Source organism: Pristiophorus japonicus, chromosome 19, assembly GCF_044704955.1.
Source record: "Pristiophorus japonicus isolate sPriJap1 chromosome 19, sPriJap1.hap1, whole genome shotgun sequence".
In the NCBI taxonomy this organism is placed as follows: Eukaryota; Metazoa; Chordata; class Chondrichthyes; family Pristiophoridae; genus Pristiophorus; species Pristiophorus japonicus.
Genome location: NC_091995.1, coordinates 88,445,754 through 88,466,547, shown reverse-complemented (window position 1 = coordinate 88,466,547; position 20,794 = coordinate 88,445,754). Strand labels below are relative to the sequence as shown.

The following is a 20,794-nucleotide window of genomic DNA, read 5'->3' as shown; positions in this document are numbered from 1 at the left end:
CACAAACACGCACCGCATCTCGTCAGAAGCACTCGCCGCTCATCCGCCCCGACCTTCCCACTCCTCTGTACCCAGGCCCTGCCGATGTTCCTGCCCATGCTCCAAAACAGCGACCAGGGTTTTGATGACGTCACCCAGTCGCCCATCTCAAAATTGTCACACATTTGAAGCAGCTCACGCTGGAGGTTGAAGTGGTATGCCGCTCCAGCTCTTACTTCCCGACCTGCGGAGCTGTTCTCTTGCAGATTGGGGGGAGGGGCCACGATCAGATCAACTATGATCTTATCGAATGGCGGAACAGACTCAAGGGGCCAAATGGCCGACTCCTGCTTATGTTCATAAAAAGAAAATGCTGGGAATACTCAGCAGGGAAGGTAGCGCGTACTGATTTTAATTCAGATTTCCAGTATCCGCACAGTTTTGCTTTTGTCTCTTTCTGTGCACTCGCTTTGCTAGCTAGCCTCCCTCCCATAATTGTTGCCCCTCTCCCCCAGACGTACTGCCTCGCGACAGCCCCCATCCTAGTGGCCATTCGTCTTGTGTGAAGCTGGACAGTGAGCGGCAGCAGACCAGGGGATGCTGCAGCCACGCTTCACCAGACAGACAGCAAGTTCCAAGACACCTCTGCAATTTGAAGAGGTGCCACTGCCTTTCAACTTCAAACACCAGGAACTAACATACAACGAACAATCAGAAGTTGCAGCAACAGAATAAAGTCAAAAGAAAATTTGGGCTCTGGAAAGCAGCACGCTTGCTAATAGCCTCAATATTTATATAAAGATGTATAAAGAGTTCAATCATCGCAACAGCTATTAAGCAACCTCAACAAACACCACATTACAATCGAGCAATCTCAGAGCAGATAAAAGACAAAGGCTCAGAAATTGCAGTCGGAGTCTTCCGGTGGGCAGATGCCTCCAACCTGAAAGATTTCTATGAGAGGTTGAGAGAATTCTAGTCCTGGGCCTTTAGGCGAAGTCCTGCGTAGAGGCTCACGTATTCCAGAGACTTGCGACGCTTGGTACAGGCCCCTGGGATCATGTGGGCCGGTCCAACCAATCCAAGTAGGGGTATTCCCATTCATACTTATGATGATTCCATATGATGGGAATACCCCCAAAACACACACAAACACTTAAAATATATATTTTTAAACATTACATTTAAAATGGATCAAAATTACTTAAAACAAAAATGTAATTGTTTGAAAAATAAATTTACATTTTAAAGGGTCTAAAAATAAACGTGCCTTATTTAAACAGGATTTTAAATTTTAAATTATTGAAAAAAATATATTTTTCTGCCCGTTAAAAGTCTTGCGCTTATAAAAGCAGGCTTTTAATCAGCTGGAAAAATGACAAGGGCATTCGCTGGGCAGACGTCCGCCCGCAGAGGCCTTTTACTTGCGGATGCATGCAAGAGGATTCTTGACAGATCACAAGTTCCGCGTTTGGGCACATGCGCAGTGCATGCCTAAACATGGAAATTGTGGAGACCCAACGTGCGCATGCGCACCTCGTACAGGCCTGCAGAGGCTGCAAATTCAGGGCCAATATATAAAATGTCTGCAATGCCCACTATTTAATCACAAGCATTTCCATGCTATTCTCTGGACAATAGGGTGTCAACCAATTTCAATATTCCACTAGGATTACTTAATGTACACATTATGGGCGTGTGCGCGTAAATTTTATTTTTTAAACGAATGTGTTTTAAATCCAACATGCAGCAGCTAGACGGTTGAGCTCCTACATGGATAGACAGGCTTTGGGCTATTAAGACACAAAGAGGATGAGCTGAAGTGACAGAGAGCAAGAGTATCCAACCCATACCCACGTAACACACCCTCCCACCGTTAGGCACATGGCAAGTTTAGAATTGTGCGGAATCTTATCGGTATGTGTTGCCAAATCATTGGCTCGACTCATCATCTATGACAAGTTTTTCTATGGAGAATGTGTTTGGGGGGTTGGGGGGGGGGGGGGGGGAAAAGAGGTCAGACACGGAAAGAATTCTAACCCCACTTAAGAAAACTAATAGGTCACTGAAAAATAATTCAAAGTAAAATTGAGATGTTGGGGGGTTAATTATCATGTGTTCGCAATTCTGTATGAAATTAAAAGGCCACATTCCATATATCAATGCAATACATGCCTGAAATTTGTCACCACTTTGAGGTAGTAATTATAGGACTGATCTCATCCCTCTAGCGTCCAACTTTTCTCTCTATTGCAATATTTCTTCTCTCGCTCTATTCATCAACACTGTGATCAGTGCTCTGAACTCCTTTTGTTCCTATTAAGCCACATAGGCTGTACTGCCTCCCCGCATACCCAAGTCATGGCTAATCACAGCCTCCTAATGCAACTCATGCTTTTCAGGGAGTTCAAATTCACAAAACACCTCAGTCTTCCCTTCCTCCCAAAACCCAAACTTGGCTTCACCTCATCACCACTGTTCCATTAGTTCCTGCCCCATGAACCTTGGCTCTAGACCAGAGGTTTCTCAACAAAATAAAAAAATGTAAAAAATCTCATTACCAGTAGTGTCACTCCAGTGTTTAAGAGCTGGGGAGGAGGTCAGCTCAGGTACTTACAAATCCATTGGCCATGATTCGATACAGTCCCTTTAAAGATTCCAAATCCTTGTTAGTGAACTGAAACTGGACCATTCGAGAATTCCGGAACAAATGCCCGAGTGTTGTCTGGATAGTTTCGGGGAAAAAGGACAATGCAGTTAAGATTGGTAAATCAGAACTTGTATTAAAAAAAATATATATTCTCTATCCTCTTCTCCCCCAACTAAATCTTAATATTTTCATCCTGATCTTGGGTGAAGCTGCATGATAAGCAACAAAGACCATCAAATACGAATACGATGAGCCACTGACAGGAGAGGACATGGCTCCGGGGAATGGAAAGTGTCCAACACTTGGCCTGTGAGATCTCCTGGACTGGGTTTGATTGCCTGAGGGGGTCGGAGAGGAATTTTTTCCAGAGTATATTTTCCTTGTTGGCCCTACAGATTACATGGCTGTGGAGGGGTTGGGGGTGGGATGGGGAAGGAAGGAGGAAGTGTTTGGTCATGATGCTCCAGCCATCACGAGCGTGGGACGAGCTTGATAGACCAGCTGGTCTTTTCCGGCCCTTCAATTCGGTACTTTCGTAAGAGAGAAACACATTTCCTCCATTATCAATGCAAAACCAACTGAATATTCCAATATAAAAAGGAGATCCTGGTCTTCACTCTCCCCTCTCCCAGCTATATCAGACCTTCCAGACCTGTGCCAATCTGTACAGCATACGGCAAGGAGATGCCTGCAAGCATAGCCAAGGTAGACAGAAAATAACCTGCAATTATCAATCCATCCGTGAAGTGCTTCACTTCTACTTGATGTCTCTTGGGCAACCTGCTCTAAGGCAGCATTCTACTTGTGTGTGTATATGTGGGGGTCGAAGGAGGCGGCAGAGGGGAGGGGGTGGTAATAGAACCTGCATCTCACCACTGTAATGTATTTGCTTCATGGGTTGTTCAAAGTTGTTGAGGCCAGTTCGTTAAGATATATTCAAAGGGGAGTTAGATGTGGCCCTTACGGCTAAAGGGATCAAGGGGTATGGAGAGAAAGCAGGAATGTGGTACTGAAGTTGCATGATCAGCCACGATCATATTGAATGGTGGTGCACGCTCGAAGGACCAAATGGCCTACTCCTGCACCTACTTTCTATGTTTCTATGTTTGCTCAAGAATTCACAGCAACACATTGCTATTAAGAACTAGTAGGTTTATTAGCAAAAGGTTTAACAATCACACTACACATTACCAGTTCATCCACCAGGCTCACAACCACCTGCCTCATCGTGGATCCCCTGAACCCAACTGGCTGGGGTTTTATTGAGTCTCGTGAACATCACGTGACTGGCTAAGACACTCACAACTCAACCAACCTGTGAGCATCCTCACCAGGTGCATACATTACAACCACTTTGAACCAGAGCAAATGTGCCAACGTGTTGCACCCATCTTTACATTATTTGCTACCCTCCCCGCACGACATACACCAGGCTGTTCCATCAAGCGACCTGCCTGCGATCAATACATTCAATTCCATTCGGGAGAAACAAACCCCACTTACTTACCAATAGCTGCTGTGGAATGAGCTGCATGATAAGTTTCTGAGGCCACTGGTCTGTCTTCCTGTAAAAGAATTGGCATAGGGGAGAAAGAGGAAAGAAAAATGAGTGCGAAGCAGTGATTTCCACTGGAGTGCATGCACAGAAATTAGGCAAGGATAGGACTGGGCTTAGCGGGGACGTGCATCAGCCATGTGGAATAGCAAATATTGCCAATAACGCTGTGTAGACTCTCAGATGGAAGAATGGGCACTTGGACAAGGTATCTGTCGGACATTGAGAAGTGTAGAGGAACTGAGGGACTTGAGTGCATGTCCACAGATCCCTGAAGGTAGGACAGTTATATAAGGTGGTTAAGGCGGCATGCGGAATACTTGTATTCTATGTCTCGGCTAATTAAGGTAAGAGCAGGGAGGTTATGCTTGAACTGTATAAAATACTAGTTAGACCACAGCTAGAGTACTGCGTGCAGTTCTGGTCACCACATTACAGGAAAGATGTGATCGCACTAGCAAGGGTACAGAGGAGATTTACGAGGATGTTGTCTGGACTAGAGAATTTTAGCTATGAGGAAAGATTGGATAGGCTGGGTTGTTTTCTTTGGAACAGGAGGCTGAGGGGAGACCTTACTGAGGTTTATAAAATTATGAGGGGCCTGGATAGTGGATAGGATGGACCCATTTCCCTTAGCAGAGGGATCAACAACCAGGGAGCATAGATTTAAAGTAATTGGTAGATGGTTTAGAGGGAATTTGAGGGGAAATTTCTTCACCCAGAGGGTGGTGGGGGTCTGGAACTCATTGCCTGAAAAGGATGGTAGAGGGCAGAAATCCTCATCGCATTTAAAAAGTACTCGGATATGCACCTGAAGTGCCGTAACCGACCGGTCTACGGACCAAGAGCTGGAAAGTGGGATTAGGCTGGATAGCTCTTTGTCAGCCGGCGCAGACACAATGGGCCGAAATGGCCTTCTTCCGTGCTGTAAATTATTCTTCTGTACCAGCGCCTGGTGGGTTTACCAGCGCTCGAGAACCTCATTCCAACAAATGCCATCAAAATGAAACGATGGGAGAAAAGAAAGAAAATCGGAAGGGGAAAAAGGCTCGTTTGATTTTTTTTTTTTATAAATGGGACGCTTGTGGCAAGACTCCTTTTAAAATAACAATGCGAGTTTCTCAGCTCCCATACTTACAGGTTCTCTCCTGGGTTGACGTACACCTGGCATGGAAGCGATCGCGTCAGTTTCGCGTTTAAATCCACGGATGCAGGTTTGGGTTTCTGGGGCAAAAAAAAAGTGCGTCAATCTGGGAATCCTGGAGTTGAGCGAAGCCAAGTTTTGAAAATGACACGATTTCTAAAATTATAATACAGGCCAATGGCTGGAGTATTTTTTAACCATTACTGTAAATAACTGCTCCAGCAACATCAAGCAGCTGTGCATTGGTACTACAAGCAAACTATATACTTTTCCTTCTCAAAATCTTTTTTTGGGGGGCTGGGCAGGAAGAAAGAAAGAGAAAAATGTTAAAACTCCAAGCAGTTGGGGATGACTACAAGCTACACAACATGGCATCTTCCCGTGTCATTTTCAAATCCCTCCATGGCCTCACCCCTCCCCATCTCTGTAATCTCCTCCGGCCCTACAACCCTCTGAGTTCTCTGCACTCCTCCAATTCTAACCTCATGAACATTTCCGATTTTAATCACTCCACCATTGGCGGCCGTGCCTTCACCTGCCAAGGCCCAAAGCTCTGGAATTCTCTCCCTAAACCTCTTCACTCTCCTTTAAGAAGCTCCTTAAAACCACCACGCTGCCCTAATATCTAGAGGTATGGGGAAAAAGCAGGAATATGGTGTTGAGATAGAGGATCATATTGAATGGCGGTGCAGACTCAATGGGCCGAATGGCCTATTACTGCTCCTATTTTCTAGGTTTCTCTCTCACGAGGCTTGGTGTCAAATTCTGTTTGAGAGCGCCCGTCAAGAGCCTTGGGGGTGTTTTGCTATATTAAAGACGCTATAGATAAATGTAAGTTGTCGTCAGATACCCAAATAGCTGCTTCAGGTTAAATTAACAGACTTTCTCCTTTAATTTCAATCCTCTGGCACAGCTCCAGTCAATAAAAATCATCAGATGGACATCTCACCTCCTGCCACTCCAAGACTCCGCTCCACGCTAGGATCTTATTGGCCACCGAACCAGGAGGTGGGGGTGCTACAGTCACCCCAACCACATTTCCAGCACCTGCTCCAACAGCCACAGCTTGCTGCAGGAACAGAACAAAAATAAATGCACAATCCAAATTATTCAATAGTTGGGAGTACTAAATTCCTGCCACCCTCACCCAATTTTACTTCCCTCCTCTATTAAAGCAGAGAGTCTGGTCCAGGTATGGCCGGGGTCCTTGCTCAGCCTGCACCCAAGTGCATGCAAATCGTGTACACTTAGTTTTAGTCTGCAAACTCCTTGCCATAGAGGGAGTGCAACAAAGGTTCACCAGGCGATTCCCTGGAATGGGGGGGATCATCCTATGAGAAGAGATTGAGTAGACTAGGCTTATATTCTCCAGAAATTAGAAGAATGAGGTGAGATCTCATTGAATCATACAAAATTCTTACAGGGCTCAACAGGGTAGATGTTTCCCCCTCGCTGGGGAGTCTAGGACCAGGGGGTCACAGTCTCAGACTAAGGGGTTGGCCATTTAGGGCTGAAGTGAGGAGAAATATCTTCACTCAGAGGGTGGTGAATCTTTGGAATTCTCTACCCCAGAGGGCGGTGGAGGCTCAGTCTTTGAGGCGGAGATCAATAGATTTTTGAATATTAAGGGAATCAAGGGATATGGGGATCGTGCAGGAAAGTAGAGTTGAGCTAGAAGATCAGCCATGGTCTTATTGAATGGCGGAGTAGGCTCGAGGGGCCAAATGGCCTTCTCCTGCTCCTTATTCTTATGTTCTTATGGCCATTGGTGGGTTAGTCAAGAATGGGTGTGGAGCACCGCAGGAGGAGCCTGGTCCTGTATCCAAAGAAAACTGGTCAAATTCGTAGAGGGTGCTAATTAGGAGGGGCAGCTGAATTTACAGAAGAGGCTGAACAATGGTAGATCAAGTTTAATAAAAACAAATGCAAAGTACAACACATAGGAAGGTGGATTAAAAAAAAAATAGGCAAACACTTGTAGTTCCAGAATGGTGCTAAAATAACTACGGATGGAGTCCCAAAAGATTGAAATCTTCGTACACTCAAAATGTCCGACCATTGGAGCGGCAATCAATAAAGTCAGTAGAATGTTGAACTATAGGGCCAAAATAGTACAATACAAGTCAGAGGAAGTTATGATCAAGCTCTGGTCAGACCACGCCTTGGACCTATTGGCTTGGGTGGCTCATTATCATACCTTTACCTGCTAGCCTGTTACTGAATTTAGCCAAATTCACTCAAACATTTCAGGCCGACGTCCTTTCGTCAGAAGAATGGGCTCAAGATACCGGGTTGAAAGGTCATTGGCCTGAAGCGTTAACCCTGTTTCTCCCTCCACAGATGCAGCCTGACCTGCTGAGTATTTGCAGCATTTTCTGTTCTTATTTCAGATTTCCAGCATCCGCGGCATTTTGCTTTCGGCATTCATTAAGATTTGGATCATTCATTTCGCCCATAATGTTCCTAAATACGGTTCTGTCGTGCATATATGATACCCACGCCAGACTCTTTGGGAAGGTGTGAAATTTGAATTGTTGTTTCTTCCATTTCAGTTCTTCGACTTCACCCTCACCTCCATATACACAAAAGGACAAATGTGGACTCAAGGTAGGAAAGTAGACAGGCTGACAAACAGGCCTCAGGAATTTGTCAATGATGGCCCATAAGCAGACATTGGAGTTTGAAAAGCGTAGGTTTTCTGGAGAAGACCTTCAATCCATTTCGCACCTCCCCAAAGAGTCTGTCAAATCATTAGTTTGGAGGAGGTGGAACATTAGGGCTAATCCGTTTCGCACCTCCCCAAAAAGGTGCCCACTTATGTCCCCTTCCCTCGACATTCTCCCCTGCTCTACTGAAGGCACTGCCTCATATTAGTGTAGTTCCAGGGGTACCACATGCAGCCCAGTATCTTGAGCCCATTCTTCAGGCGTCAGCATTAGAAGGCTATCTGATCATAGAGGCCACCACATTCAAGCCTAATCTTCTGCTCACCTAATACTTTCCAGCAGGAAGTACTGGAAAGCGATCAAGAGTAGGAACCACAGCAGAGGCCAAATTGCAGCATCCCTAACTACTGTCCCACAGATGTGGCTGACAAGGGGCATAGATTTAAAGTAATTTATAGGAGGTTTAGAGAAGCTATGAGGGGAAATTTCTTACTCAGAGTGGTGGGGGTCTGAAACTCACTGCCTGAAAGGGTGGTAGAGGGCAGAAACCCTCACCACATTCAAAAGTACTCGGATGTGCACTTGAAGTGCCGTAACCTACAGCACTATGGACCAAGAGCTGGAAAGTGGGATTAGGCCGGCACGGACACAATGGGCCGAAATGGCCTCCTTCTGTGCTATAAACTTCTATGATTCTATGGTATCAGGCCCGAGAGCCTTCTGGTCTATATGGCACAGAAATACACCACACACACACACACACGGGAGGATTCCCCCATCACTTTGCTGGGCAAAATGCGCGAGTGCACGCGCTGCGCGAGTGCACACGAGCCTTGACCGAAAGTGAAACGGTTGCTGGATTTTGTCTTACCATGGACTGCTGGCTGGGTTGCTGTGCGGCCTGCGGCTGCTGTGGTAACGGGACGCTGGTAGTAACCGTGGAGACCAAGCTGGTCTGCGCTGCTGCTGTCATCATGGTAGCCATGGATGGGATGACTTTGGCCAGACTGGTCACAGGGGTGGTGGTCAACGTTTGGGGAGAGGCCTGGCTGAACACAGCCCCCACACTGGAAGCAGCAGGTATCTGGCTGACTGTAGAAACTGTGGAGTAGCAAAGTGTGAAAAACAATAGGTCAGCAGTCACTAGAACACGTTTTTAAACATTTTTGTGTCAGCGATAGTGCAACAACAATGTATCCCCTCCCAACAATTCTCTTCCCTCTTCTCCTAAAAAGGTACTAAAGCTCTTGCTGGGGTTTGATTCCATAGACACTGGTCCTTTCCCAAATGGTTGTGTCGCACAAAGGCTGGACAGAGAGAGCTGACGGACTGTGCGATTGAGGAGGTCCACCCAGCCAAGTCAAATCCAATCCTCGCCAAACATCCATACAAGCTTTTCAGGGGGCATAGATTTAAAGTTAATTGGCAGAAGGATTCGAGGAGAGTGGAGGAGAACCCATTTCACCCAGAAGGCGCTGGGGGTCTGGAACTCACTGCCTGAAAGGGTGGTAGAGGCAGAAACCCTCATCGCATTTAAAAAAGCTACTTGGATGTGCACTTGAAGTGCCATAACCTACAGGGCTATGGACCAAGAGCTGGAAAGTGGGATTAGGCTGGGTAGCTCTTTCAGCCGGCACAGGCACGATGGTCCAAATGGCCTCCTTCCGTGCCGTACATTTCTATGATTCTACAACAGTCTTTGAAAGGAGCTCTGGTGACCCGAAATGCTAGCTTCGGTTCTCTCTCCACAGAAGCTGCCTGACCTGCTGAGTGGTTCCAGCATTTTATTTTAGTAAAATATCACTGGATAGTAATCAAGAACAGGAATCCTGGCTAATATTTCTCCCCCAAGAGCATTGAGGCTGGATTTAATGCACCTAATGCTGTCCTGGCCAAGATTAGCTGACTCAGCAGAGGCTAGGAATCAAATTCACAATCCTTTGGGCAAGTGTGGTTTAGTAATATACCATACCCATTAGAGCATCAGACCAGCAAATGCAACTTGTAGCTTCAGTGTAGAATTAGAAGGGTATTAAAAGTCTTGCATTTGGTTGCTCCAGAAACATTATGACAGTCCTCAGAGCATCGTCAGTCAGGCTGATATTCCCTCGCAGGAGACAGGTCGGGGCCATAAAAAGAGCGGCAAGCGGCAGTAGCCACGGGCAGTGTGGAGACCCTGACCTGCGAGGGAACATCAGCGGCAGGTCGGGGCCTAAAAGGAGCGGCGGCCATGGGCAGCGTGGAGACGTATCACTGCAAGGTACAGCGCAAGCTGATGCAGGAGGGTGACTGATGTGAAGAGTGACATCATCAAAATCCAGGTCGGTGATTGGAGCGTGGGCAGATACAGCAGGAGCGGCGAGGTCGGGGCGAAGGAGCGGCGAGAGACTGTTGAGGGACGTGATCGGGGCCCAGGGGCAGCACGAACCAGCCCACACTGCGATATGTGTGCACACTAGGACCGTGCAGCAGAGCTGGTCTCCAGTGGTCTTGGGTATTCCTTGCCCAAGACCTAGCTCTGTCAAGCCCATGTGGTGGCTGGGGTGCAACGGAGACCCCACGTTAAAAAAATCCACACAGCCATCTTTCACCCTGCAGCATGTAGTTCGGGTCCTTCATTGAAACACCTGTGAACTCGTCCTTTTTTTGGCGTGGAAGCAAGTTATCCTCTTTTCGAGAGACCGCCTATGATGATGAGTCAGTTAGGATCAGTTCCAAAAGGGGCCAACAGGTCACCTTTCAATCATTCTATAGCACTGCTCACCGAGTTGGAGGAGGGATGTTCGGGTAAAAAGGCGGCCTCTCTTCAAGGGGGATTCCCTGAAATAATACCCCGATGGGGAATGCCACTACAGTTGGACTCCAATCAAGGTACACACTTTACAGGGAAGGTGATGAAACAGGCCTGTGCTTTACTAGGGATTAGGCAGAATTTCCATATCCCATACCATCTGGATTAGTGGAACTAATGAATAGGACCTTAAAGACAGCAATCGAGGAGACAGGAAATGGGTGGATAGACATGTTACCCCAAGTACTGATGAAATTAAGAGCAAACCCTAGTCGGACTACAGGGCTGACGACCTTTGAACTAATGACGAAGAGCTGTGAGACTGCCAAATGTCTTGGTTACAGGAAGCGATGACGTAGGACCATATAAAGACCCCTTACAGATGTCAAGGCCTTGCAAAGGAAATTTACTAGAATAGTACCAGGGTCGAGAAATTTCAGTTACGTGGAGGGACGGAAGAAGCTGGAATTGTTCTCCTCAGAGCGGAGAAGGATCAGGGGAGATTTAATAGAGGTGTTCAAATACTGAAAGGTTTTAATAGAGTAAATACGGAGCAACTCTTTCCACTGACAGGAGGGTCAGCAACCAGAGGAGAAAGATTTAAGGTACTTGACAAAGGGGAGACGAGACATTTTTTGCGCAGTGAGATGTGATCTTAAGGATGGTGGAATCAGATTTAGCAACTTTCAAAAAGCGAATTGGATAAATACCTAAAAAAGGAAAGAAATGCAGGGCCAAGGGGCAAGAGTGGGTCACAAGCACGATGGGCCAATGACCTCCTGTGCTGAATGAATCTATACCATGATTATTTAGTTTATGAACTATGCCTAGGTCAAAATAAATGAAAAACTGAGGGCTCAATTTTCCTCAAAGCATTTTTTTTGGCATACTTGAAGAGTTACGCCCGATTTTTTTTGTGGCCCAAGTACGGCAACAAAAATATTGAGTTTCCCTGTTCATTTTCTTCATTTTGCCGTGGCCTAACCTGACCTTTAGTTTTGGGGGAAGAGCCTTGATCTGCGCCAAAAAGATCGGGCTGCCATGGTAACCAGGGACACAATGTGAGCCGAGGCTGCAAAGTGAAGCATACAGCCAGCTCCCGACATATTAAATGAATTGAAAAACACATTGCCTCCAACTCTTGCCGGCCCGGTCCCAGGATATATATATATATTCTTATTCCGTCTCTCTCTCTTTTCCCCATTCTCCCGGTCCGGTCCCATTCTTGGTCCCCGGATATATATATATATTCTCATTCTCTGAGAGAACCGGGGACCGAGAATGGGACCGGACCGGGAGAACGGGGACCGAGAATGGACCAGACAACCTTCAGGCAAGGTTGGAGCCAAGTTGCTGCAATGTATTTTTCAATTCTTTTAGTGTGTCCGGTCATCTGCTGCGCCTATTTCCTTAACACTCCGGAAGGTTTTTCTGGAGAGGCCAGACCTTGGCCTAATCAGAACTGGAATAACTCTCATCAGCTGGCCAAACTTCCCTAAATGCCAGAATTGGCATGGGTGGCTGGTTATGCCCCCTTTGGCTGAAAAAAAAAACTGCCCTAAAAAAAAAAACAACAACTGAGTTACGCTGATGCAAATTGATCGGGAAAACTGTGGTTTTTCAACTTAGGCCAAAAAGAGCAGCCTACTCCAAAAAAACGGCGTAAATCACCTGGGGAAAATTGAGCCCCGAGTGAAGGCGCATGAATTAAATTAGGCTCTTTTGGCCCAGCTCTATACAGACCTGTGTCTGCCACACATCACTGCCCTTAAAGGGAACAGAGAGTGACGGAAAAGTCTACAGAATTACAGAATGCAGTTTGCTTACATCGATTGGTTGGTGGGACTACGGCTGCCTTGAGCTGATTGGTTGCTGTTTCCACGGCAATCTGGGCAGCAGCTTGAGCAGCAGCAAGGGAACCCGACACGGCAGGGCCCTGCAAACAAGAGAGGAATTAAAGCCAGACAGACAGACTCCATCATAAAGCAAAGTGGGCACACCTAATCTTGCTGCAGCAAAATCTTGAAACAAATTGATATTTTATTTTTACATTCTTCTTAAGGCTAGCTTGGATATATTTGTTTGTGGTGACGTCATTATTGGCAATGATCCTTATATGCAATGATCCTTAATTTGAATATTACAGTAAGAAACACAGAAATAGGAGCCCTTCGAGCCTGCTCCGCCATTCAATACGATCATGGCTGATATTCGACCTCAACTCCACTTTCCTGCCCGATCCCCATGACTCCAAAAATCTATCGATCTGTCTTGAATATACTCAACAACTGAACATCCACAGTCCTCTGGGGTATCCAAAGATTCACAACCCTATAATATTTGGAGGTGTGGCAAACAGTGATGCCAATCAACTGCAACAGGACATAGATAGGCTGGCAGAATGGGAAGACAAGTGGCAGATGGAATTTAATACAGAGAAATGAGAGGTGATGCATTCTGCCGGAAGGGATAGGGAGAGGCAATATAGATTTAATGGCACAGTTCTAAAAAGAGTGTGCAGGGTCAGAGGAACCTGGGGGTTCATGTGGATATTTGATAGAGGTGTACAAGATTATGACAAGTTTAGATAAAGTAGACAAAGAAACGCTGTTCCCATTAGCTGATGGTACAAGGACTAAAGGTCAAAAGATACAGAGGGGGCGGGGGGGGGGCGTGAGGAAGAACTTTTTTTAACGCAGTAATGACCCAGACCTCGCTGCCTACCGGTGGAAGCAGAGACGATTAATGATTTCAAAAGGAAACTGGATAGGCTCGAGGGAAATAAACTTGCAGGGCTCCGGAGATAGAGCGGGGGAATGGGATTGTTCTACAGAGAGCCGGCATGGACTCGATGGGGCAAATGGCCTCCTTCTGTGCCATAATGACTATGAAGAGGTTTCTCACCCCAGTCATAAATGGGTGACCCCTTATCCTGAGACTATGCCCCCTAGTTTCAGATCGGAAGGGTTGCACTCTGCTGAAGAAAACTGGTCAGTTTTTTTTGCACGAGGAAATGCTGTTGGAAAAAATCTTGCTGGAAAGTGTACGTTTTGGCTCATACCACCAAAGGGTCGAAGAGCCCGTCAATAGTTACAGCTCAAGCAGGAAGAATTTCCAACTTGCGTGAGGTGGTGGGTGGGCTGCTGATGGCCATTGAAACCTACCCCAGCCAACAGTTGGAATCGTAAAAGGAGAAGAATTTGATGGGGAGGTGGGGTAAAAATGAGAAGGAATCATCCAATAGCTGAATTAACAGTTAAAATGTATTTACCTGGTATGGCTGCGGGACAGGAGGTATCGGCTGGGACTGTGTTGGTGGCTGTGGTTGCGAAAGCTGGGGTGCCTGTGGCTGACTGGGCAGCAGGTTTTGTTGTTGCTGTGTTGATGGCAGCGGCGGCGGCTGCGGTGGAGCTGTCTTCTGTGATACAGTATTAGCTGCTACTGTTCCTCCACCTAAGCGAGCACAAACTAGGTCAAAGCGAGCACAAAATAGGTCAAAGCGGATTAATGGTTGCCTGAAGGAAACGTTTCCATTTTTACAACAATCGGAAAGTTACAAACTTTGGCGGAATGGTGCAGAAGGAACATAAGAATTAGGAGTAAGCCATTCAGCCCCTCCAACCTGCTCCCCCATTCAATGGGATCATGGCTGATCTACCTCAACTCCAGTTTTTTGCACTCTCTCCATATTCCTTGATTCCCTTAAAATCCAAAATCTATCGATCTCTGTATTTAATATACAGAAAGACAGCCTCCACAGCCCTCTGGGGTAGAGAATTCCAAAGATTCACCACCCTCTGAGTGAAGACGTTTCTCATCAGTCCTAAATGGCCGACCCCTTATCCTGAGACTGTGACCCCTGGTTCTAGACTCCCCAGCCAGAGGAAACATCCTCCCTGCATCTACCCTGTCAAGCCCTGTAAGAATTTGGCATGTTTCAATGAGATCACCTCTCATTCTTCTAAACTCTAGAGAATATGGGCTTAATTTTCCACATTGTCGATTTTTGGCGCAGTTGTAGAGTTACGGCCGATTTTTTAGTGGCCGACTGCGCCAGGAAAAAAAGGTTGCAAGTTTCGCCAGAAAAAACTTTCATTTTGGAGCGGTGCACTTAGACCTTAAGCTCCCTGGGTGGAGCGTAAGGTCTGTGCCAAAAAAAAACTGAGGTTGCCAGGGTGACGAGGGACACACTGAAGGACTGAGGCTGAAACATACACAAGACAGAAGCAACTGTAGAACCCCGGTGCCGTTTCTATCCCGGGCCGAAAGGCCCCCTGCCCCGGTGCCGTTCCATTACAGCAAGAATAAACAGACACAACTGTTAGTTGTTTCAACTGAGTTCTGTGTTTAATTTGAAGGAACTGCTTTCCATCATCCTTGACTGCCTCTGGGCAACTCAATGTATAAACAACAGCAATTTGAACAAGCACCTTTCTGTAGCAAACTGCCCCAAGCCTCTCCACGTTAGGAGATGCCGCTCCTATCTCGGGCCAAAAGGCCCCCCACTGCTGCTATCCGGGGCCGAAAGCCGCCCCCCCCCACCCCGGCCATGGAACTCGATGTTCTGCACCGATGTCTCAAGTTAGATAAGGTTTTTCAGAATGGTGCACTGTGCCATTTTTGAAAAAATCTTCGTTGGCCAAACTCGCTTAAATGGTCAGAAATGGCACGGCTGGCACTCGGCTCCCCCTAGTGACATCCAAAAATTGGGAACTAAAAGAAAAAAATCAGCCGTAACTAGTTTACCATGGCGCAGAATGTTTGGCAAAACTTGGAGATTTTAAGTTTGCTCCAAAAAAAAAGGCGCAGAATGGTAGCGAAAATTGAGCCCCAAAGGCCCAATCTACTCAATCTCTCCTCAGAGGACAATCCCCCCATCCCAGGAATCAGTCTGGTGAACCTTCGTTGCATTCCCTCAAATGGCAAATATATCCTTCCATAGATAAGGAGACCAAAACTGTGCACAATACTCCAGGTGCAGTCTCACCAGGGCCCCATATAATTACAGCAAGACGTCTGAGCAGGTTGCAATGAATACAGTTATCTTCTTTTTTTCTACTCTGTCCTCCTGAAGAAACATGATTCCACTGGTGCAGGATACCCTCCGATACCTCACTATCACGGGTCAACTACATGACAATTCAATAATTGAGCCCAGCAGTGTTCTCACCCAACATCACACACCCATGCTTTTCAACAGAGGTAGGAACATAGGAATAGGTGTAGGCCATTTAGCCCCTCAAGCCTGTTCCACTATTCAATGAGATTATGGCTGATGTGACCTAACTTCATAGACCTGCCTTTGCCCCATATCCCTCAAGACCTTTGATTGAGATTTGTTAAAACAAATCTCAGATTTAAAATGAACAACTGACCCAGCATCAATTGCATTTGCAGAAGAGTGTGTGGTCTCTTTAAATTTCTGTGCATGCGCGGTAATTACTGTATAATGTAAAAACCAGACAGTGCCTGCGTGGGACCTTCCAGATTACTGCATGCGCACCTCAACAAGTACCTTAAAAGGAATGGTAGCATAGTGGTTATGTTACTGGACTAATAATTCAGAGTTCTGAACTAATGATCTAGAGACACGAGTTCAAATCCCACACGGCAGCTGGAGAATTTACATTGTTAAATAAATAAATCTAGTATCAGTAATGCTGACCATGTAACTATCGGATTGTTGTAATAATCCCTCTGGTCTTTTACCCGGTCTGGCCTATTATGTGGCTCCAGACCCACAGCAAGGCGGTAGACTCTTAACAGCCCATTTAAATGGCCGAACACCCAATCAGGGCAATTAGAGATGGGCACTAAATATGCTGACCTTGCCAGTGATGCCCACATCCCGTGAATTAATTTTTAAGTGGCCGATTGCTATCTACTGACCTCTGCTGGAATATGCATGTGTACAGGTACCTGGCGAGGACAGGATAAGGCCCTCATATCCCTCAATACCTTTGCTCAACAAAAATTCATCAATCTCAAGATTCGAAATTAACAACTGACCTAGCAACAGCTGTTCTTTGAGGGATTTGAAAATAAAGGATGAGAATTTTGAAATCGAGAGGTTGCTTAACCAGAAGCCAACATAGGTCAACAAGCACAGCGGGTGATGGGTGAGCGGGACTTGGTGCGAGTTAGGACATGGGGCAGCCGTGTTTTGGATCACCTCTAGTTTACGTAGAGTAGAATGTGGGAGGCCAGCCAGGAGTGCGTTGGAATAGTCAATATGTGATAAATGCAATGGTTTTTCTGTCTAATATTTGTTGATGCCTTGCACTTTCATGACTTACAGTGCACGTACTCCAGTGGGATAGCACATTAGCTTTGTGGGCGACTTTGGAGATGGTCTATGGGCGGCAGCAGTGACGGGGCCACAGTTCTTACCTGGGAGCACCATCCCCCGGATCATTATCATGTGGCGCGGGTCCTGGCTGTAGTCCTTCAGCTGAGACTCGACGACGCTGCCGAGTGCCGCTTTCTCAAACAGTACGCGCAAGGCAGGCAGCTTACGAGGAGACACCACGGAGAAATGGATCCCTCTCTACGGAATAAGCGCACAATGCAATGTGTTAAAACCAGACTGGACACAATAAGAGATGGTGGGGAAGGGAAAGAAAGATTTATACCGTACCGATACGTGGGAGAACTAAACCATTTATACAATTCCCTTCTGCAAAACAGAATCTACATTTTCTCTACAACATGCGTTTAAGATGCACTATTAAAAACACACAAAATTCTTACAGGGTGGATGCTAGGAGGACCTTTCACCTGGCTTGTAAGTCTAGAAGAACACAAGAATTAGGAGCAGGGGTCGTCCATACGGACTTGGAGAACTAGGGGTCATAATCTCAGGATAAGGGGTCGGCCATTTTAGGAATGAGACGAGGAGAAATTTCTTTACTCAGGAGGGTTGTAAATCTTTGGAATGTTTCTCTACCCGAGGAGGCAGTGGATGCTCAGTCGTTGAATATATTCAAGTCTGAGATTGATGGATTTTTGGACTCTAGGGGAATCAAGGAATATGGAGATCGGGCGTAAAAGTGGAGTTGAGGCAGATCAGCCATGACCTTATTGAAGGGCCGTATGGCCTATTCCTCCTATTTCTTATGTTGTTATGTAGCAGATGGGCTTGATCAATATAGACTGATGCTATGTTTACTGGGCTCGAATATGTACAGGGGTTCAAGATTTAGAGAAAAAAGGAAATGTCACACTTAAGGCACAGGCAGTTAACCAGTAATGAATTAGCAGATCTCAGGCCAAGCAGTACACTAGGGTTTCAGCTCCAAGGGATACAAAGAGGAAAAGATTAGCGTTCCCACTACTTGTGGACCCAGCTGGCAGCGTGCTGTGTGCATACCAGGTGAGGACAGGATTGAGCTCGGCTCTTGGTCTCTCCAGCGTAGAACAGTTCGGTGACACTTGCTGCCTAGCCTCGCACACTGGGGTGACTGCTGCCTGGGAAACGGTCCACCCAAAGAGTCATCAGCGAGTCAACAACAACTTGTATTTATATAGTGCCTTTAACAGTTAAATGTCCCAAGGCACTTCCCATGAGTATTACGAGATAAAAAGTTGACACTAAGTCGCACAAGTAGAAATTACGGCAGATGACCAAAAGCTTGGTCAAAGAGGTAGGTTTATAAAGGAGCGCCTTCAAGGAGGAAAGAGGGGTAAGCGAGGCAGAGAGGTTTAGGCAGGAGTTCAAGTGCTTGGGGCCTAGACAATAGATGGCACGGCCACCGATGGTGGAGCGATTATAATCAGGGATGCTCAACAGGGCAGAATTAGAGGAGCACAGACATCTCGGGGTTGGGGGTGGGGGGTTGTGGGTCTGGAGAAGATTACAGAGATAGGGAGGGGCGAGGGCCATGGAGGGATTTGAAAATAAGGATGAGAATTTTGAAATCGAGGTGTTGCTTAACCAGGAGCCAATGTAGGTCAGCGAGCACAGGGGGTGATGGGTGAGCGGGATTTGGTGCCAGTTAGGACATGGGCTGCTGAGCTTTGGATCATCTCTAATTTACGTAGGGTAAAATGTGGGAGGCCAGCCAGGAGTGCGTTGGAATAGTCAAGTCCACAAACCTAGAATGATACAGCACAGGAGACCATTTGACCCTTCGTGAATGTGCTGGCTAGATTTACTAAATAAAATTTGAGATGGGGGGGGGGGGGGGGGGAATTTTTTTTTTTTTTTAAACTTTAAAATGTTAGACACTGGAAGGAAAGCAAGCAAGATTGGTACAATGAGATGAGCTCTTTCTGGCTAATTCTGGAGTTGATCTGACCCCGCATAGCTAACCTGCGTTTCTAAAATTTAAAGCAGGGTCACAGGCAGATTAAGTGCTTCAGACATTCTTGTCAAATTACAGGCAGATTTTACCTCTCCTTCACTGATCATTAATGGGGGCTACATCAGCCGACATTTATTTAGCAAAATGCATAAGTGATTTGGTCATTTCCAGATTTTCATTCTCGTTCTTTCAAACTTACGAGTGCACATTGTAGAAGCTGTAGAGTGCAGGAAGATATCAATGGACTGGTCAGGTGGGCAGAACAGTGTCAAATGGAATTCAATCCTGAGAAAAGTGAGAGGTAATGCATTTGGGGAGGGCTTACAAGGCAAGGGAATACACATTAAATGGTAGGACACGTGAGAAGTGTAGAGGAGCAGAGGGATCTTGGAGTGTATTGTGTCTGTAAGCACTCTCGTAATGACTCCACGAGGCAAGGTATTGTACTTGAACTGCGGTGACCTTAGCCCATTTATTGCAGCTCCTGAGTGAGGGTACAGCATGGTGAGCTCCCTTTTATACCTGGTTATCTGTTGTGTACAGGTGACCCCTAGGTCTCCACCAGTTGCACCCTCTGGTGGTACAAGCGTAATGTAGTGTGAAGGTACATCCAGTAGTCTTATGTAACTGTACATTGAGTATACAGGGAGTATACTTATATTATACATACACAACAGAGTGTATGTTCACAGATCCTGACCCGCTGAGATTTCTAGCATTTTCTGTTTTTAAGCCCAGCCTATCCAATCTTTCCTCATAGTTAGCACCCTCGTAAATCTTCTATGCCTTTATTAGCCGAGGCATAGAATACAAAAGCAGGGAGGTTATGTTTGAACTGTATAAAACACTAGTTAGGCCACAGCTAGAGTACTGCGTGCAGTTCTGGTCACCACATTACAGGAAGGATGTGACTGCAGTAGAGAGGGTACAGGAGAGATTTATAAGGATGTTAACTATGAGGAAAGATTGGATAGGCTGGGCTAAAAACAGAAAATGCTGGAAATCTCAGCGGGTCAAGCAGCATCTGTGGAGAGAAAAACAGAGTTAAGGTTTGAGGTCGATGACCTTCCGTCAGAACATCGACCTGAAACATTAACTCTGTTTTTCTCTCCACAGATGCTGCCTGACCCACTGAGATTTCCAGCATCCGCAGTATTTTGCTTTTGCATTAGATAGGCTGGGATTGTTTTCTTTGGAACAGAGGCGGCTGAGGGGAGACCTAATTGAGGTGTATAAAATTATGAGGGGCTTAGATAGAGTGGATAGGAAGGACCCATTCCCCTTAGCAGAGCGGTCAATAACCAGGGGCCATAGATTTAAAGTAATTGGTAGGAGGTTGGGAGGAGATGAGGGGAAAAGTTTTCACCCAGAAGGTGATGGGGGTCTGGAACTGTCTGCCTACAAGGGTGGTAGAGGCAGAAACCCTCACCACATTTAAAAATTACTTGGATGTGCACTTGAAGTGTTGTAACCTACAGGGCTGTGGACCAAGAGCTGGAAAGTGGGATTAGGCTGGATAGCTCTTTGTCAGCCAACACAGCACGATGAGTCGAATGGCCTCCATCCATGCTGTATATTTCTATGATTCTATGAGACAGTAAAATAATTTGGGGCTTGCAGGTGAAACAGTCACACAGGAAGCGCAGAATCTGGGAACTCTGCCCATCCGCTGTGTCTCAGTTGGTAGCACACTCGCCTCCAAGTCA

The 20,794-nt window shown here is 46.3% G+C and overlaps 2 protein-coding genes across 4 annotated transcripts in view; one reads left to right on the top strand and one right to left on the bottom strand.

The window, feature by feature from the left end:
* LOC139230027 (protein kinase C and casein kinase substrate in neurons protein 3) overlaps nt 1-6,334 on the top strand; it is a 94,967-nt gene extending 88,633 nt beyond the window's left edge. Inside the window, exon 9 of the mRNA XM_070861763.1 lies at nt 6,242-6,334. Within this exon, the coding sequence (XP_070717864.1) occupies nt 6,242-6,254 (13 nt within the window). The 3' untranslated portion in view covers nt 6,255-6,334. The remainder of the gene's footprint in view (nt 1-6,241) is intronic.
* The window catches only part of med25 (mediator complex subunit 25), a 60,161-nt gene that overhangs the window by 17,001 nt on the left and 22,366 nt on the right, over nt 1-20,794 (bottom strand). For 2 of the 3 annotated variants that reach the window (XM_070861757.1, XM_070861759.1), the window contains exons 7-14: nt 17,176-17,332; nt 14,057-14,253; nt 12,613-12,721; nt 8,866-9,095; nt 6,278-6,397; nt 5,323-5,408; nt 4,137-4,194; nt 2,597-2,704 (exon numbers count right to left, since the gene is read on the bottom strand). In XM_070861757.1, coding sequence (XP_070717858.1) covers nt 2,597-2,704; nt 4,137-4,194; nt 5,323-5,408; nt 6,278-6,397; nt 8,866-9,095; nt 12,613-12,721; nt 14,057-14,253; nt 17,176-17,332 — 1,065 coding nt within the window. The remainder of the gene's footprint in view (nt 1-2,596; nt 2,705-4,136; nt 4,195-5,322; nt 5,409-6,277; nt 6,398-8,865; nt 9,096-12,612; nt 12,722-14,056; nt 14,254-17,175; nt 17,333-20,794) is intronic. The other variant, XM_070861758.1, reaches the window with a different exon arrangement.